Here is a 19,269-nt window from a genome sequence, read left to right as displayed (position 1 = left end):
CCCGCACAGCCCGTCTCGCGGTTTAGTGCTTGTTCGTCTCTGGCTAGCAAACCTGCAGAACCCATTTCGCGGTTCAGTGCCTGTTCTTCTCTGGCTAGCAAGTATAGTTCAGCCGTGGAGCATGTAGATGATACGCCGGATTTCAGTATCACGCATCCTGCGCCTCCAAGCCCTGTTCCTTCTTCCTCGCCGGCACTGGAAGCGGTCCCATCGCCTGTTAAGCGACGGACTGGAAGTTTGGAAGGGAGTCAGGATCTACGCGCTGTGTATATTGAGCAGGGAAGAGCGAGCGTTATAACTTGTCCTCCGCGACAGCGAAGTCCGAGGAAGAGTTTACAGGGGATGTGTTGGTGGGACGAATCGCCTCCAAAAGTGTATCTCTAGGTTTGTGTGGTGTCATTCGGGTTGTGCCTTTGATTCATATGTAAATTGAACCCATCACAGTGCAGTCATATAGCACATAGGAAGACATGGTAGTTCCTCATCCACGACACCTCGGCGTTCAATGTATTACAACAGCATACTAGATAATGCTACCTCTGCCCCTGGGGCTAGTAAACCAACATCCCATCACCATCATCCATTACAAATATACGCCATGAACCCCATGCAGTACAACCAAAGACAAAGCCTTGCCAGGCTGTCATGTAAAATGAGCGAAAAGGCCCAAGCTGGGTATCGAGCTAACCGAAAGGACTGGTGATGCTTTTATGCAGAAAGACGCTATGCATGAAGAAAGGACAGAAGATGGACGAAGCTTAGATTGCGCGGCGAGATTGTGTGGTCCTAGATTTTACAAGAGGACGGCGAAGCCGAGGAAGACGCTGCCGAAGACGGCGGCGAGGCCGAGGCCAGCGTTGGGCATGAAGATGGAGCCAGCGCCGCCTTGGTCGTTGGAGCCTCCGTTGTTGTTGCTGTCGCTGGAGCCGGTCTCAGAGGCACCACCGAAGCCGGTCACGGGGATGGTGTTTGAGGCGGAGCCGTCGGTGCCGGTGGCGGCGGCGGTGGAGGCCATGGTGGTGGGGAGGGAGGTGTTGCCGCGGTACGGGTCTTGAGCTCCGCAAGGGTGGTCCTCACTGTTGACATGTTAGTTGTGTTTGTAATGGGTAACTTGATACAACGTACCGGCAAGCGCTCTGGCAGCTGTTGTCACCGTTGCAGTTCTCGACGCAAGTGTTTCCCCATTGTTGGCAGATGAAGTATGGCAGTGTCTGGGAGTACTCTGTGATGTTGGGCGCGACACCGTTCTCGCAAACGCAAGTGTAGGTAAGAGCGTCGGAGTCGCAGTCGTTCTGCTCGGTGGTCATGGAGTTGATGCCGGGCTGCTGGAGGCAGATGAGCGGGCATTGGGCCCTGTTCTGGTCACACCAGTAATCTGGAGAATGTTAGACGACGCGTCGTAGGTCGAATGATAACTTCTACATACCCCTAGTAGACTGCTCAACCGTGTCGGGGTCGATGGTGTACGGGTAGTTCAGCTGGGGGGTATCTTGAGCAGCGACCAGGCCAGTGAAGGCGGCGATGCTGAGGGCGAAGACGGAACGCATGTTGATGTTTGGGAGGTGTTTGTTGACGGAGGGTGAAGCGAGAGTATTAGATGATATACGGTCAGCGACAGACGGTGGACGGTCAAATACAAAAGTAAACCTCAACAGCGATGGTGATGAAGAGGCTGGAGAGAAAGGCGGCGTCCGATATATAAAGGGAGGGATGTGTCGACGGGAAGTAATGAGCTAGCGGTCGTTCGAGATAGGAAAGTTCACGGTCCGGTACGTGCACCCCCGCCTACCTTCAGCCATCCTTCTCGCCCGGGACGATGCCTGTCGGGGACGGGTTGCCGTGACTCAAGCCATAGTGTTGCGGTGGAGTCGGCGTGGAAAGGGCGGCATTCCGTGGAAGATGGCAGACTGCGTGATGGAAGTTTGCCATTAATCCCTCGGCCGGACAGGGATGGGATGGACGTGTGGTCGTATTGGCCACTGGCTGCAGCGACTAGTCGCTTCTCAGGGTCTCGCATCCTAGTCAGCTCTGCGCATCATTCGGTTGAGACGAGCGAGGCCAGCGCCGCCAATTCTCCAGACATCGTCAACAAGACACTAGACGCGACTGCATCTGGCTGCATGCACCGGCGAGCATATCTACCCCTCACACCTCCACGCGGCATTCTAGATACCAACCGCCCTCCCGTTTGACGCGCCACCTGCCCAGCCATCTCCTGTAAATGGATGGAGCCGGCGAGCTTTGAAACTGGAGACCCGTCTTCGTCGCCAGCCCGAGATGGGCCAACCCCCGCCACCGTCACTGTGGTCCCACCCTACTGGCAATCCCACCAGCGCAATGCCTCGTATCTGAGCAACTACTCTGCTGACAACGGCCGCCCCACCCCCATCGGCCTCGAGGACCATACGGATGAGGACTCGGACCACTGCAAAGTCCTCTGGGCCAAGGGTGTCACGATAGATGATTACGTTGTCATCAGCGGGCCGTCACCGGGCTTTGGAGCTTACGTCGTCTTTAATTGTACGGTCGAGACACTGGATGTACGTTCCCAGCCGCATGGAGATGCGCTAGCCCGCCCGGCGATGTCCTCGCAGCCAATCATCTGCATGAGATTGTTTTTCAAAAAAAAATGGTTTCATGCAGAGGGCCCGTGGTGGACTGCCATCTCCAGGTGATGAACCATCATGCATATGCTAACTGTGACAGGGTGGTCCCATGAAGATACGCAAGAGGTTGGCCATCGCCTGTCACTTTCGATTCCCTCTGCTGATCGTACCAGATACTCCGAGTTTGAAGATCTGCACACCAGGCTGCTCCAGACGTTTCCTCATGCCGCGGGTTCCATGCCGCACTTCCCACCCAAATCCGTAATATGTAAGTCACATGGCCGCCTGCAGCATCACTCCACCAAACAATATAATGCTAACGCGTCGGGCATAGCTCGCTTTAGGCCCCGTTTTCTGGAAAAGCGGAAACAAGGACTCTCGTACTTTCTCAAGTGTGTTTATCGATAACAAAGCTAGCGCATATCGGCTGACTATTAATAGTTGCGTTTTGCTGAACCCGGAGTTTGCTGGGTCGCCCGTCTTGAAGGACTTTCTCTTCTCGTGATCGCGTGGCTTTGAGGTTGTATTGACACTGACGTTGATGTATGAGTGGTATAAGAGTTGGATACGCTGTTGATGTGGTGCTAGGGTGTGCCCAGTTGCGACGAGCAAGTCCTCGAGTGAACCATCATTGACATCTCAATTGCTCGATCTTTCAATCTCTCAATTGCAAATGTAAGGGAAGGACCTCCTATAGTCAGTTCTAGCGTTATGATGTTCAAGTTGATGTGGTGTCGCCCACTCGTACTGATTGGCTACCAACGTCAGTGGCGCTACGCTTCCAAGTCTCTCACATGCGCTGTACTGCAATTCGTTGAATAATCTTCTGATGTACATGGCGATATCGAGATGGGAAGGTCTGCTATAGGGCTTAATCCAACCTCATCCATATTTGCAGTGTCTGGGTGAGGCGTACGGGAGCGCCGTGGGTGCAGCAGCTCGTTTGGCAAACTGCGCGGGCTCTGCCACTCGACGACCCCCTAACGGCTCGCGTTTTGGCACATCTCAGCGCGACATCAATGGCAGCTCCACAATGAATAGCTGAAAGATGACCCAGCGAATCGCGAATGATCTCAAGTCTGATCACTACCATGGCCAACGCCGTTCGGCCTTCGCTGCTGCGGAGCTCGAATGAACGGCAGACCAGGCTCAACTTCCTGCCCGTGTCGCGCGATGACGCCCACCCACAAGCCCAGCGCAACCACAACCACGCGCCCGTCGCGACCAGACGGGCCTCGAAAAGCGGCCCTCTGCTTGCGCGCGCCGACGACGACGGCGCCGTCAAGCCCGTCGCCCACACGCCTGCAAAACCGCCGCCGCCTGCGCGCACCAGCAGCAGGAAGCGGCCAGCCACTGCCCTCGAGCCCGACGCGACCGACACGAGACCGCCGACCAAGATTACCGTTACACAACCACATGGCGAGCTGCTGCGCATCACCAATGGCGTCGCCGCGCCCCTGGGCATCGACGCCGACGACGTGCCCTCCGCGAGGTCCACGCCCCGGCCTGGCAGCTCCGGCAAGCTTGCTGCGCCCCCAGCTGTCCCCGCCCCGGCGTCCACAGCTTCCTCCACAACCACCGACAAGAGGAGCCTGCGGAGCCACGATGGAGGGTCGCGGCTGAAGAGCGACCTCGCCGTCTACTTTGCCAACTACGACGACATCATTGCCGGCGTGCCCAAAGAGGATGGTAGGTCACTGTCCCTGTCACATGCCGATATAGCTTCTGATCGCGTGCAGAATTTCTCGATGTCGACACGCCCATATACATCGTCGACGAGCCCATCAAGGCCAAGACTCCAGAGCCCCCGCGAAGCTCAGTAAGCCCGACGCGGTCACGGAAAACACGACACTCGTCCCCACCGCGCCATGCCTCGGATCCGTCAATACTCCCGGCCCAGTCCTCGACTACATTCACAGTCCTCAACTACGCCTCCATAGCCAATGCCATCTCCCACAATGACGGCGAAGACCCGCTCGCCGACTCCGTCTTCTTCACACAGCACCGGCGTGCCGAGCGCAAGGAAAAGCAGCTGCGGAATATCGAAAAGGAGCGCGCCATGCACGAAAAGGTGCAATTGGAGAGACTCCTCGACGGACTGCAGGGCCCAGACTGGCTCAAGGTCATGGGCATAACGGGCGTGACAGACGGCGAGAGAAAGGACTGGGAGGCGAAGCGCGACTACTTTGTCCGAGAGGTAGAAGCCCTCGTCGACAAGTTCCGCGTCTGGAAAGAAGAGGAGAAGCGCTTGCGTGCTGAAAAGGAAGCTGCACTCGCCGCGAGGGAAGAAGACGAAGAAGAAGATGGCGAGGAAACTGAAGACTCAGATAACATTGTAGTCCGCAGCCGCGATCCTCCACCACCACGACAGCAGCCCAAAGAGCCCGAGCCACCGAAACCACGGCGGCCACCGCGCCCCCATGGCTTCCTCCTCCCCTTCGTACCGCCCGAACCCGCAGCGCCGTTCAGTTCCTTCTACGCGAAACCACACCTCCGCGCCGCAGCCCTCGGAAAGCATAGACACGGGCGCAACGCATCTGCCTTCGGCCAACCCATACCCGAGTTTACAGAGAAGGAGTTTGAGCTCCCAGAAGGCTTCATAGACCCGCAGTTCCTAAAAGACAACGCAAGGCAGCGGCGGAGACGGAAGAGGGAGAGTGGTGTGAATACAGGGGCGGGCGCAAGTGCAAATTAGTCGCTTTTCTTTCTTACAATATGGGCCGGGGTTTCCAGATTCTATACCCCTTATAAACACTGTCGAGCAAGTCGAAAGCTAGGGTTTCTGTGGCGTTTTTTGTTTGATAAGGTATGGGGTTTGGAGGTGTGGGACTGGATGAGGGTCTCGTGCCGAGTGTATATTATCTGTGGAAATGGAATGCAAAATCGTTCCGTTCTGAGATTGGGTGTTTTGGTGCTGGTGCGTGTGATCTGTGGGGTCGACAGTGAAGAAATTGGGTTCGATCAGGTACGCACTTCTGTCGTTTGGTCGAGTGCTGGTGCTGATGATCATCGTCCAGTCTTGCATCTTCGAGCCGAGGGTCTCACGTGCTCGGGTTCCATTCTTCGCGTATATAAACCCGTCTTTTCTACTGTCTCCTTCCTTCTCTCTTCATCACACAGTCTGCTGCCTATTTTCCAAAACTGGGCGTGGACCACTATATGGCTGGCTGCTTGGCCTGCCTTTCTCCAAAAATCACTTCAAGAATGGCCATGACTTGCGGCCTGCTTCTTCTTTCAAAACGTTCTTCTTTCCAAAACCATTTGCTATATCGTCTATGATAGTGTGTGGGTCGTCCTTCTCTCCTACTTGAGAACCAACAAAAAAACCTCACCCAATTTCCATGTGGTGCTTTTCGGATCCGCTCCTTCTTGTGGTATGACAAGAAAACATCACCAAGATCTTACAGAACAAGAGTTATGTCTCGTTCCCAGTCTGCGGGTTCAAAAACTCCGACATCCATGCCATGTCTCAATTCATCTTCCAATGTTGCCGAATACACATGGTTTATGCACTCGCATCGTTTTGAGCAACTCTTGGTTTGCCGCCTACCGAAAAGAAATTCGCATCCGGGTATGTGCTCTGGCTGTGTTTGTGGTCTTCAACCTCCAAAATAGGATTAGGGAGAACTTGTGGAGTGCTCATGTCGCCGCCCACTAGCTCGTAAGAAGGAAGTGTTTGGCATGACTGGCTACTGGCTTAGCAGGGTGGACGGGTATATAAACCCCTCCTCCACCTCCTGTTCTCTCTTCTTCATACCACATCATCTTCTTTGATTTCCAAAATGACTAGAGAAATGCTCATGACTCTTCCTTCTGCTCTCTCCAAAATAGGAGGATGAAAAAGGTCATGGCTTCCGCTGTTCCGCCCTGTTTTGCAAGATCAAAACACGCATCGGAAGGAGTCATGTTTCTGCTTTCTTGTCACTTCTTCACTTATCGAAAGTACAACGAACCGTATGTATGTCGTCGGCTTGTGTCAAGCGCCCGCCATCCAAAGTCTCTCACTGGATCATCATGTGTTCAGTCGTCTGCGTGGACTTTCGTGTATCAAAAGCACCGAGCCTGTACTCATGACATACTGCTCCTGCACCTTTTGATGCGTGCAACGTATTGAAAAAGTAGACATGAATGGTCGCTCCTCGCATCGAGCATCTTCGGTTGCGGTCTTCATGGTGAACGGTGAACGGTGATCAGTGAAGGATGCCTGATTGATGCATCCGGTTGATCGCTTCATTCGGAAAGAATCATGTCATCTCACACTCATCAGTTTTAGTGCCTGAAGTTTTGATGTCGGTGCTGTTCGCCGGTGAAGGTGCGCCTGCCCAATGCGGAAGAGGCAAAGGTCGTCAAATCCTATTCTTGAAGCACTCACCTCCCACCACCATCACACCCACCCATGTCCACCCTCAAATCCACCCGCACACCCACACGAAAATGGGTGATATCTTACGATTAATATTTGAGAGCTTTCAACGATCGCGACAACGAGAGCTTGCTAACGATGCGGCAAGTCTCGCCGCCGTTTCTCCGACGTGGGCTTCACTCGCAGCAGACTTTCGAAGATCGATCGAAGACGCTAGCAAAAATGAAGCGAAGATCACAGATACAGTTGATCTAGAAACGCGATACAAACTATCACTCATCGAGCTGCAGAGTGAACATGCAGCTTCAGAAAGAGCTACAAAGGCATAGAGAGGTTGCCGAATATTCTATCAGAAGAGAAGTAGAAAGCGGCGATGCCGCCTTGCAGAAGTTGCTCGATAGGCTCACGAAAGCTAGCCAGTATCTCTGTTTCGAGCTACCGGAAGACATCGTCGCCCTCCAAGGAGAGCTAACCCCCTCCAGAGCTTCTCGCGCAGTGCTTGAAGAGTTGCAGTATCGTCTTGACATTCCCGTAGTACAACGGCCGTTAGCTGAGGAGATCATTCTCCAAGAACAAAGCGATAAGACTAGGTCACTTCTCACTAGCCAGGTGGACAGAATAGTCCAAGCCTGCGACGATAGAGTCGGCACAGAACAGTGCCGCACTACCAATGTCGAACGCGCATCGCTCATCTCAAAGATGAAGGTCAGTAGGACCATCACAGACCTGAGAGGGCAGATAGCAGCGAACGACAAGTTATGGGCCGAGGTGGTCTCAAGGTCAGAAGCGTGCTTGGCCGCGAAAGATCAACACATCGATGCCCTAACAGAGCGTCTCAGATTGCAGACGCAGATGCTAGACGAGAGACACGCCGTACTAGTGCAGATGGCAGATGCAGCTGCAACACCAGTAGGGTAGAGTCAAGATGTCTTGCTGATGCACTCGTCTGCGAAGAAGACCCCGTTCGTAGCTCAATTTGATAAACATTGATCCCATAGCATTCCTATCCTGCACCGCCGTGGGCTGGGAAGTCAACGTGAAGCGTCTGCAGTGATGTTGGAACTAGACCGAGAACAGAAGGCCTGTATTCATCGCCCTTCAGTCAGATGAAACCCTGCCAGCTCAGCTCCTGTCCAGGGGGCACGACCACACCCAGTGCAGCATGGTCGAACCACATAGCTGCTGGCACGCGAATATATGCGAGGCTGCTGAGGCTAGAGAAGTCAGCTCTTGAGCGCTGTTCCCGTCTCAGCCCCGGCCATGTTTATCTGATGTGAAGATGCGTCAACTTTGCGCAACGGGAGTAGTGCGCGGAGCGATATATTCTGTACATGGAAACTTGTAGTCATTCAATGAACATGATGTTTTATAGAAAAGCTCTCTAGCACGAGTGCGCATAGTTCAGATGAGTCCTACTACGGCTCTTTGGTATGATATATCCATGACAGATGATTTTCATTTTGCACAGAGCCTTTAGGCGATTGGCTCGTGTTCGTCCTTCGGTGGGTTCTTGTGAACGTGAACTTTGCGCACAACCGAGTTTGTGATCTATTAAGCTGTTAGCACGAATAATTAGATGTCTTAGAACTGCGTTAGCATAGTATAGCAAGGGAGCTACATACTAGTAATAAGTTAGCAAGATATCTTGACAGCTATTCGTGGCGGATACTTTACCATTGCGACCATCCTTCTCGGTAACCTGTTTATCCTCGTACACCAGCACAAAGTCGGTACACCTCTTCACCGGAAGATCGAAGATTCCCCATTGCTCCAGTAAGTCCAGGGCCGGCTGGGAGTCGGTGGTAGTCTGGCAGATTGGTTCCTTGTAGAGTATCTTGAAGGTGACATGGCAGCCCGTCTTATTGACTGTGCATGTGACCGTCAGTTTGTCCTCTCGTACTGCCTGGGCCCAGCTTTCGTTCGAGTTATGGATGAACTTTTGCATGGTGCGGGTATATCTCATCTGCTTGTTCTTGAAAGTCCTCCATTCGCTGCGGCACCAATCGTAGTCTGGACATTCGCAATCATCATCGCCGTATACACTTGAGTACCCAAGCTCTTCCATCTCCATATTCTTGAAGCAGTTATGGCACATATCATCTTCCACGGTGTATCCACTTGTGGCAAGCATGTGCGGAACGAATGCTACCTTTGATGAGGTAGATTGCACATACAGATGTAGCAGAGGCATCATGTCGAAGCTTGATCTGCCATCGTTGCGGTGGTCCCACGAGAATTGCACCAAACCCGGCACTAGCTTGTCTACACCTTCATTATGCAGAAACGCGTTGCCGAAATGGGTCCATTCGGATGTTGTCGCGAATCTAACACGGAGATGCTGGATCCAAAGAGGACGATACTCTGCGCGAATTTGTGTGCAGACCTGGGTCAAGGCAAAGAACTTCCAGGGACGCTCCGAGTGAGACTTGCGAGGCGAGTTTGGGAGGATAGGCCTGGGCCGTAGGGCATAATTCCTTGAGTCATCTTCGTTGGCGTAATCGTATACCCTGTTTCGTAACTCTTTGCAGCATTAGCGTCTAGCACTGTTAGAGACAAGGAAGACATACCGGGAGAAAGATCGAGGAAACGAAAGTACTGAGGAGTCTTGGTTGCGGGCTCCTCACTCTTCGCAGGCTTTGCAGCTGTCTTAACAGATTGCTTCGCTTTCTTGGTCACTTTAGTGTCTATAGCTTCGCCGCTTGCGCGCTTGCTGCCGGATCGTCTAAAGTAAGGTTAGTTGATAAACACGGGAGTGCGCGATAAGTAGGAAGTGACTTACGTAGTGGGCGCCATCTGCCCAGGTGTCGTCTTGTAGCCAGTAGCAAAGCTTACGACGCGGTAGAGTTGGTGTTGCAGTAAGTTGAGCGGTAGAAGGTGGGAGTAAACAAGTAGAGAAGGCAAGAGCACCCGCCAAGCGCCGCTAGTGGATTGACGCAGGCACGCAGTGACATGTTCCACAACAGTCCGCCTAGGTAAGACATAGGCAGGGGCACGTGAACCTTTCATCTTGGTTCTTCCAGAACGTCGCATGAGACAGAAGTGAATCGCGCTCTGCTTGCTCAATATGCGCTTGCAACAGCTCGCTCTCGTCCTCTCGACAAGCATGCCTGCGAAGGCCAGCTACTCAACACCCTTGCATAATGTCTCTTCATAGAAGAGAAAGATCACGACTTGCGAGGCTGTGTTTAATGCAATGCCAAGAGTGTAGACCTTACCCTTGAAAAGGTGATAGACTGCCTGTCCACACGTGGATGGACACATCGCGAAGACCAGATGAACTCACCTTCCCTACGCCACGCTATCAGCTGTTTGGAAATTGAAGGTTCTTGCGCTGAAAGACTTGGACGGTCTTTCTCCATAGTGTGGGTCATCTCAAGTTCCTTCCTTCCAATAAGAGTGGAGTCATCATATTCGCAGCGCGCACGCAAGCGCGCTTCTACACCTCTACTCTTGGGCACATCTTTGCGTAGCTCTATCGCAACCACAAACATCAATTGCATTTTTGTCATAGCAATTCAAGACCACTATACAAGCATCCATTATCCGGCGGATGTCCTCTCGGTAACACGAGCTGCTTCCGCCGCATGGACTATTACCAATGCCCAACAGAAGACCTCTCCACAGAAGCACGGCGCCGTGGGTTTCCAGGGCTTTGGAGCTCTCGGGACCATCTCAGCGAGGCCTTGATGCAAGATGACGAGGAAAGAGGATCGGATGCGACGACCGTTTCCACCACGGACTCCGGCGCTTTCATACCGCGGACTGTCAGTCTGGAACACACAGCGGCATTGGACAAAACCGATTTAGCTAGTCAATTGATCAACGAGAGCGCGTCTACCAAATGCGTAGTGCGAGAGGATGGCAGAGCTGACTATTCCCAGAGATTATTTACTGGACGTTGAACACGTTCTTTCCCGCAATACAGCTCTTCTTCGAGTCGGGCTCGTCGTGTACCATCGACTGCGGGAGGTTCCCGGACGCAATCGTTGGGCTGGATCCCGCACTCCGATTCAGATTGACGGATTGTGCATACGAAGAAGAAGGTCGCGTGGTTAACAGCATACTGCCTCGACGTTTTGTACATTCCGGTACCGGTCTCGTCATACAAGAAGCAGTAATCGCCCATCGCACGAGTATTGCAATCCGGAATTTTTCGGATCCACAGAAAACCCAGCTATGGCGACCAGGCGTTGTTGTCCAGCCCAAGATTACAAAAGAGCTGCACACAGTCGTTGGGCTCAGGCTGAGGGGAATGGACAAAACAGCGTACATATGGGCGAAGGCTGCGGTGCCTACCGGAGGAAGGGTGTGGGGAAACGTGAGGTCATCTGGCCTGCAAGACGATCTGCCTGTCCCCATACTCCCTTCTGTAGAGGAGGAGCCCGGCGCTCAAACAGTCGTGGTTATTAAGGACAGCCTGATCGAGCGCAATCGCCAGGGCAATAGGGAGATGGGGACCTTCGAGGCCATTACACCAGAAGATTCTTCGTAATTGTACCGGAGTTATGCGTTACGACACAGCTGGCGGTGGATGCGACGATGTCGAATTAAGTGTCTGGTAGTAGATTAGCTTGACAAGTAGCCATCTATCTTCAAGGTCCCTTCCGACGCATGTGAGGATATCCACTCGGGAAGATCCGGCCAAACTTCAGTAACGTGTGTCTGGAGCTGGATCGTGGTCGAAAGATAGCAGCATGCTGACAAAAGTCGACGTTATATATCCTAGGCCCGATCGGACTGGTATTGCGAGTAATCTCGGGCGAGTGTGCAAAACAGCAGGACCGAAGCGGATGTAAGGATCTTGAAGTGGGGTACTGAGTCGATCCCAGGCGCGGGCGCAGCTATAAAGACACTAATTCCCACGTCAGTACTGTTCAGCACCGCGCATCGCATCTACAACAGTCAGTACATCTTGCAAGTTGCTGTTGGTTTTTACTCACAGCGTACAGAACTCTCCGATACCATCCACCTATACATCATCATGTCCGGCGCCACCGCTATCGTCCTCTACCCTCGCAAGGAGGGCTCCACCTTTAACAAGGAGTACTACCTCAAGACACACATGCCGCTGGCCATGAAGAACTGGAAAGACCACGGTCTCAAGTCCTACGCCGTCAGTGAGCTCAACGCCGATGGTCCATACGCCATCAGCACCGTCATGGAGTTTGACAGCCCGGAGAGTGTCGGAAAGGCCTTGCAGAGTGAGGGCACCAAGGAGGTCATGGAGGACGTAAAGAACTTCAGCAGCGAGACACCGATCCTCGTTCACGGCAATGTCGTCGGACGGAGTTAGGCTTGGAACCAAATAGAAACAAGGTTGGCCGAGGATCGTGAGCGATGGATACTATGACGAGCCTCATGCAGGGTGTGGTGTGGAGACGGAGGGAGGATGGGGTTAGCGGCGTGAAAGCTGCATGGAGGGGTAGCTGTCTCGCTTGGGATGCCCCGCACTTCGTCCTTCCGAGGTATCCTGCATCATCCCATGGAGACATGTCAATCTTGTATCCATCATCACTGCGTTTCAAGCAATCGAAGAATCAATACATTGGAATCGTATTCTGAACTCTAGCGAGCGTTGTTATGTGTTCGATAAGGCCTGTCGTTTCGAGCTTGCCATGAGAAAAACTGCCACTCAAGCAGCCTCTGACCTTGTGTTATTGGTTGCTACTGAATCGCTTAGGTATGCAAAGAGCTGAGCACTTCAGCCTCGTCAGCATGAGTCCTGAGACACAGCCTTCTCCCCTCTACCAGGTGTAGCGAGGCTCCAGGCAGCCATCTATGTAAAATCTCTAAAGTCGTCTCACCCTTTGTTCTTCAACTCTCAGCACACTAAAACCTCGAAATCGCGCTGTGAACTACGAAGAGCTCATCGAGTTTTCCCGTCACAAGGCAACTGGGACCGATGGGCGACCTCTATGCATCGTGCCCCGTCGATCGCACGAGCCAAGAGATCAGGCTACTCAGACTCCTACCAAAGAATGACGAAGGCATCATTGAATGTACCATGCAGACTTACAATCACGACGACCGGCCACCTTACCAAGCCTTGTCATACACCTGGGGTCCTAGCATAGCGTACAATGACATCGAAATCAACGGCGTCAAGATCCCAGTCCGAGAGAATCTATGGAGCTTCCTACATCAGCAGCAACTTCATGGCAATCATGGGCCATTCTGGATCGATGCTCTCTGTATACAACAGTCAAATGTTGATGAACGTAATCATCAAGTGCAGATGATGGGACCCATATATAAGGGGGCTGAGAAGGCTCTGGTCTGGCTGGGCGAAGAGAAGGACGACAGCGATCTTGCCTTGCGCTTTTTGAAGTGCACCTGGAATCCTATGCTGTACAACGATGTTTTTGGCCACAGTACCGACATAGCCCGCAGCATATTATCGTTTTGCAAGAGAACATATTGGTCCCGTATGTGGATCGTTCAAGAGATCATGCTTGCTTGCCACATAGAAATTCATTGTGGTCCTGGCATGTTAGAGTGGCTCAAGCTCTCCGAGTTGTACAGCCATCTAGACGCTCGCTCCACACAAGCTGGGCTCACCGACCAAAACGACGTGGACACGCCTTTGTACCACTTTATACTTGGCAGTTCGGCCATCTCAAGTGCTGCAATGAAAAGATACGCCGATCTGGAGAGGAACAGCCGAGCTACCTTTTCAAGCCTACTTGAAACGTACCGTGATCACGAATGTGAGGACATTCGAGACAAGGTGTATGCTCTTGTGGGAGTCGAAAGATATGGTTCCCTAGAAGTAGATTATCACAAGTCTGTAGAAGAAACGCTTCTCGACACTCTCTATTACGAAAGTAGTCGGTTATGTTGGGAAAGGAATTTCACAGGATTAGATCCTTCGGATAGAGATACGATCTGGGATTTCGGGCTTCTGTTGAAAAAGGTTTTGGCTGTTGAGCTGTCTGAAGACGAGCTGCTGTTCCATGTCAAACGAAGCGAGTACGTAGCATGGACCACATACTGTGACTTGATGGACAAGGACAAGATGCAGAATAACATATCATCTGCCGAATTCCTTGCGGCAGTCGCCTTAGCACGGTGAAATGATTCACACACAGCAAGTAATCAAACAATCAAACGCGCTTTCATTCATCAAGAACTCGATTAATACCTCCATGCTATACTGAGCGAGCCTGCAATCCAATCCAAAGCTCCCACCCTCAATGCTTAGTATTATGTACGAGAAGATGCAGACGTGAAATATATACAGTGAACATCGGCATCTCGTCTCGTACTCTTCAATCCAATTGTAATCGATCCAGAATGACCTCAACACTCTCTAAACGAATAGCCATCTATCTAACGGCGGTACTGGCCCTGATGTTGTTGCTGCGCATACTTTGCTGCCTGTTGCGCCTGGTCGAAGCTTGCGCCGTAAGCCTGCGTGGGCGGAGCCTGCTGCTGTTGCTGCGCCATGTTGCCGTAGCCTTGCGGTGACGGCTGTGGGAAATACTGGCTCTGCGGTGTCTGCGCTGGCGAGACCCAACCTCCAGGGATGTTCATCTGTGGGGTTGGCGCCTGCTGGGGGAAGTACTGCTGCTGCTGTTGCTGATACATGGGGTGCATCTGGCTCGGTGTGGAGTACGCCATTCCAACAATACCTGACGGTGTACCAGGTCCAGTAGGCATGCCCATGACACTCGGTGTACCCATCATGCTCGGTGCGCCCATCACACTCGGAGCACCCATGCCGGTTGGCGTGCCCATACCCATAACACTAGGAGTACCCATCATGCTCGGCGCATAGTTGCTCTGAGCCATCGCATATTGTTGCTGCATCTGCTGTTGCATCATCATCTGCTGGCGTTGCTGAACCTCCATCATTTGGCGCTGTTGGGTCTGCAAGGTGCGTCGGTCGATCTCAGCTTGCATAGTCGGTGTGAAGCTCTGGCGATTGGCCTTGTGAGCCGCCTTCTCCTTCTCGCGATAATCGATATAACCTGTAAGACCTGTCGGAGGCTCCTTTTGCACTTTCTTAGTGTTCTGCGAAAGGTCCAGAAGAGGAGTGTTTGTCATGCGAGCCACCTGTTCCTGCTCGCGAGCAGACAAAGTAGTAGGTTGTTGATTAAGCAGTGTCTCAGCACCGCGGCTTAGAGGGCGGCTGGGTGGACGGGCAGGACCTGGAGAACCCTGAGGCGACCGCTGAATATGACTCCAATCTCCAGAATGCGTACGAGTCCAATCTCCGGAATGCGTGCGACCGAAAGGAGGTGGGGTGTGTGATTTGCTCCTGCCATGTCCATACATTATAGGCTGCTGCTGATGCGCCGCACGATGCATCACCCAGTCTTCAGGATCCAGCCTTGTCCTGTCCGGCTGCTGTGGTGAGGCTGCAGCCGGTTGCCAGGCGACTTGTCGTGAATCCGAGATCTGCGGAGAGTTCGAACCACTGCGCGCATGCATGGGTTGGTTAGGTGACCCTGCACCGGAGATATAAGACAGTCGGTGCTGTTCATTCGGGGTAGTCGCAAGATTCTCCTTGGACCGCGAGGCGCTATTATCGTGCAGCATCTGTGTCATGGTTCCACTGGTGCCCGGACGCTTGCCGTCAAAGTCCAGCGCGTACGTCGGGCCAAAGTCAATACTGGGAACAGCTGCAGGCGCTTGTGCTGGGTCCAGAACAGACTTGTAGCCATGTGGATCTTCATCTGAGGGAAGCTTTACGTTTGGATCTCCAATCATGGTCAGAACACCGCTTCTTGGTCGATCGGTGCGTCGTTCAGGCAATCTTCGTGGAGGAGGCGCAGGTTCCTCTTCAGCGATGCTGGCATAGTCTGGCGTGGAAGTCGATATGGCATCATCGTCGTAGAAACTACTTGATCCGCTTGGCTGACGATGCAGAGTGGGCTGTGTGATGTTGAAAGCGTCGAGAGCTTCAGGGTCGATTACGTCCTCTCGTAAACTGTCGAGTCTTGAGCTACTGGTCGAAAGGGTGTCATCCTCTTGCGAGGCTAGGGGAGACCGACCTGGTACTGGTTTACGGGGTATGCCGCCGCTTTCGGGGTGCGGACGATAAGGGAGCTCGTGACTGGGGGGCTGTGGCGGCAACTCACTATGTTCTGGGACCGATGGAGCTGTCGGCTGGTAGCCTGTGGGGGAGTCGACGAACTCGGAATGCTCGACGTATGGTGATGCGGGAATGGTAGACAGGCGGTTCCCAGAGTTTTGGTTCGTTGGAGGCGGCCTTGAGTTGACACCAAGATACATCGATTGCCCCTGATCACCGTACGCGTTGTAGTCACCACTGCGTCTGCTCTGTATGGTGTCCTGGTTTCTCCAAGCCCCGACTGCGCCAGCGGCAGCTACGCCCCCTGGGAAGGATCCATGTGAAGCGTCTGCCATTTGCTGAAGCGTGGCAGAGTCAACTGCAGGGTTTGGCTTTGCCATGGGCATGTTGGGACGAATGGGTGGCTTTTGATTGGCAGCGTGCTCCTGGGTCGGAGGAAGGTCGACATAACCTTGCGGTGGAGCAGACAGATCTGCAGGCGGCGGTGGAAGGTTCTGTGGCTCCTTGATGGGGCTCTCGTCGTAATCTGACGCAGACGAATCATAAGGCTGGACCGCCCCGTTCGACGAACCGTTGAGTATACGATGCTGGGGAGGCGTCGGCGGTCGCTCGTCTTCGTATGGCGTCTCCTCTCGCGTGAATCTAGATGGATTGTTCTCGTTGCGTCCGTTGACTTGCTCTGACACAGATCGCTGATGGCGTGGGGTACCGAATGGGTTTGCTGCGGGAGCTGTTCCGACGCGACGCGGCGCTTGCACTTCAAAGTCTGGGAACTTGCGTGTAGGAGATGACGCGCGTGTGGACGGGCTGGAGCGAATGGAGCCTTGGTCTTCAAATCGCAGGTTACGAGGTGTGAAGCCTGCCCGGCTGACGGTGTTCCTACGGCTGGCGCGACTGTAGATGGATTCTGCGTCTTGGTTCGCAGTCACCATTCTTGTGGATGTGAGGTCCTTCAATTGCTTCCTCCAGTGGCGCTCTGACCACTTGTCGCTGCCCTCGGTGTTGATCAAGCCCACCACGTCCCACATCTCCAAGTATCCGTAGCGCCTGTCGGAGGGCATAGCGAACATCAAACCGCGGGTGTCTAGAACGTCTGCAATCAACTTCTTTGGGCGTCCGTATAGTGAGAATGTATCGAACACGGGGAAAAGGTACTGGAGCATAATCTCAAATCCTGAAATAGCGGGACGCGACTCGGGCATAACAAAGACGAATCCTTCTGTTGTGCTCTCTGGCGTCGAGTGAATTGTAATCTTGCCCTCAATCTTCACTAATGTAGACTGGTCGATGAGCGGCTTCGACTGCGGGTAGATGGCGTAGCATGAGTAGGCGTCCTTGACCGTGGCGATAGCCTTGGTCTTCTTGGTGACCTTCTTGGTATCGTAGAACTTGATGTCGCCTTTGAGTATCGGCGGCCGCTCGTAAGCGTTGCCTTTCTTCTGCAGTTTCTGCATCTTGAGGTATTCCTTCTCATCTGGCGGAGAGACGACACACCAGCAGCGGCGCCACGGAGTGCCCGCGCCGAACCGAACGCGCACCCAGTCCTCGTACTTTGCGCACTGTCGGTCCAGTATCATGCGGATGTTGTTCAGCGTCTTGCCCTTGCCAGCGATCAACGCACCCGTGTACGCTTCCGACAGAGTCGTGTGTTCGAACATGGCGAGGCGGATACCGGCGGTCCATTGCGTAAGCGCGTGGTAGGAATCGAAGTGGAAGAGGTATTTGTTGCTCGCGGCCGTGGACACGCTGAGGATGTTGTCGAGCTTCTTTCCGTCTTTGAGGGTCATGGAGGGGATCTGCGGGGTCAGTGAGGTCATACTGAGGGCGTGAGCGGACATACCATGTGGATCGCAGCGTCCGTGAGGTTGATGAACGTGGGCAACACCTCGGCGTCACCCCCAGCCTGGTCTAACGCGCTCGCATCCCAGAGGGAGAGGATGGTACCCACGAGCTGGACGAAGTACTCCTGCCATCTCCGATCTGGCGCGGGACGGCCACCTGCATTGCCGTTAGTATCACAGACAGGCATGGCCTACAGGGCTGACGTACGGGTGTCGGTGTCGTGGAACTTGAGGAAGTAGCCCTCCTGGTACAGCTTGTTCGAGTGGCTGTTCAGGAAGGTGAAGATGCGCTGCAGCTCGGGCAGCGTGTCCTGGCTTACTTCCATGACGGGCGGCTGGTATGTCTGGATCATGGACATGGGACGGACCGAGGCTCGCGAGTCGCTGCGCTCGCGTTGGGTCGCGCGGGAGGGAGGGCGCTCGCTGTTATACGAGTCGAGAGCGGTGGCCGACTGTGCAAAGTTGGCTGAGCTGACGGGTTGCTTCGTCGAGGGTGAAGGCGGAGCGGGGGACGCGGGGCCCGGAGACGGTCCGGCGGACGGAGGGTTCTTTTGCAAGGTATTCTGGTTGGAACCACCCCATTGTGACATGAACGACAGAACTGTGAAGGGGCGAACCGGGCGCAACATTAGTGAATGTTCTTCCAACGACGGGCACTGCCGACAAGGGAGCGAGGGACGCGGTTTTGTAGCCGGCGCATTATTTACCTCTCTTTGGACGACCCATGGCAGCAACGAGTGGCGGTATTAGTACAAGTGGAAGGTCTCTTCTCTATGCGGTGCACAATGCAGGTGCTCTACGGGCGCGTTGTCGGTACGGAACCAGGCGTGCAAGCCACGGGTACACCGGCTCGCGGAATGTTACGGCGCAGCGACTAGAGCTTCTTCGGGAACGAGCGACGAGAGCACAGGATTAGAGATGTGTGTAGAGGCGGAGGAGGACAGCAATCATGGAAACTACAAGGAGCGAAAGAGCGGTAGGCGTAGTACGTATATCTGAGGTCCGTGGTGGACTTAGACTTGTGGAGGAATTTCTGGGCACGCGGCAGGGATTAGCGTGCCTATGACGCGAACCTGCGAAAGGGTTCTGGTCTTTGGAGATCGTCGCGCGCTGGACGATCCATCTACCGGCTGACAGATTCGTATTCCATTGCGACTTCTTCCATATCCGCGCAGACGGCAGCGGGCTCCTTCATCGACATCAACGCATGGCCGCGTGTTCCATATCCACAATCTTCCCGGAGACCTCAATGGCCACTGCACGCTTATTCATTGGCCCTTGGTCGTATTCCCAGCGCATCTAGAGGCCCCGTACTAGACTAAATTGGCGGCCGCCCACCTGTCTTCGGTCACTCGGCACGGACTTCTCCTGTTCTGGGTAACGATGATGCTGTGGCAGTGCATCTTGGCCGTTTCTGCCAAA

The 19,269-nt window shown here is 53.7% G+C and overlaps 6 protein-coding genes across 6 annotated transcripts; 3 read left to right on the top strand and 3 right to left on the bottom strand.

Annotated features, from left to right (window-relative positions):
- Nucleotides 1-793: 793 nt before the first annotated feature.
- Nucleotides 794-1,547, bottom strand: J4E88_008794 (uncharacterized protein; the record flags this gene model as incomplete). Its single annotated transcript, XM_049402402.1, has 3 exons — nt 794-1,076; nt 1,126-1,375; nt 1,427-1,547. The coding sequence occupies 3 exons, from the start codon at nt 1,545-1,547 to the stop codon at nt 794-796; spliced, it is 654 nt and encodes a 217-aa protein (XP_049251639.1).
- Nucleotides 1,548-2,225: 678 nt separating this feature from the next.
- J4E88_008793 (uncharacterized protein) lies at nt 2,226-3,428 on the top strand (the record flags this gene model as incomplete). The annotated part of the gene is made up of 2 exons (XM_049402401.1): nt 2,226-2,540; nt 3,375-3,428. The coding sequence occupies 2 exons, from the start codon at nt 2,226-2,228 to the stop codon at nt 3,426-3,428; spliced, it is 369 nt and encodes a 122-aa protein (XP_049251638.1).
- A 27-nt stretch (nt 3,429-3,455) lies between these two features.
- On the top strand, nt 3,456-5,301 carry J4E88_008792 (uncharacterized protein; the record flags this gene model as incomplete). The annotated part of the gene is made up of 3 exons (XM_049402400.1): nt 3,456-3,463; nt 3,664-4,295; nt 4,346-5,301. The coding sequence occupies 3 exons, from the start codon at nt 3,456-3,458 to the stop codon at nt 5,299-5,301; spliced, it is 1,596 nt and encodes a 531-aa protein (XP_049251637.1).
- Nucleotides 5,302-8,442: 3,141 nt separating this feature from the next.
- J4E88_008791 (uncharacterized protein) lies at nt 8,443-9,762 on the bottom strand (the record flags this gene model as incomplete). The annotated part of the gene is made up of 4 exons (XM_049402399.1): nt 8,443-8,517; nt 8,639-9,489; nt 9,537-9,691; nt 9,749-9,762. The coding sequence occupies 4 exons, from the start codon at nt 9,760-9,762 to the stop codon at nt 8,443-8,445; spliced, it is 1,095 nt and encodes a 364-aa protein (XP_049251636.1).
- A 1,048-nt stretch (nt 9,763-10,810) lies between these two features.
- J4E88_008790 (uncharacterized protein) lies at nt 10,811-12,262 on the top strand (the record flags this gene model as incomplete). Its single annotated transcript, XM_049402398.1, has 3 exons — nt 10,811-10,817; nt 10,851-11,457; nt 11,872-12,262. 3 exons carry the CDS (start codon nt 10,811-10,813, stop codon nt 12,260-12,262), a joined length of 1,005 nt encoding a protein of 334 aa, XP_049251635.1.
- Nucleotides 12,263-14,298: 2,036 nt separating this feature from the next.
- J4E88_008789 (uncharacterized protein) lies at nt 14,299-18,476 on the bottom strand (the record flags this gene model as incomplete). Its single annotated transcript, XM_049402397.1, has 3 exons — nt 14,299-17,802; nt 17,847-18,004; nt 18,056-18,476. The coding sequence occupies 3 exons, from the start codon at nt 18,474-18,476 to the stop codon at nt 14,299-14,301; spliced, it is 4,083 nt and encodes a 1,360-aa protein (XP_049251634.1).
- Between the last annotated feature and the right edge of the window lie 793 nt (nt 18,477-19,269).

The sequence above is a fragment of the Alternaria novae-zelandiae genome, assembly GCF_023758075.1.
Source record: "Alternaria novae-zelandiae strain BMP 2774 chromosome Unknown scaffold_21, whole genome shotgun sequence".
Taxonomy (NCBI): Eukaryota; Fungi; Ascomycota; class Dothideomycetes; order Pleosporales; family Pleosporaceae; genus Alternaria; species Alternaria novae-zelandiae.
This window is presented reverse-complemented; position numbering and strand designations above follow the sequence as displayed.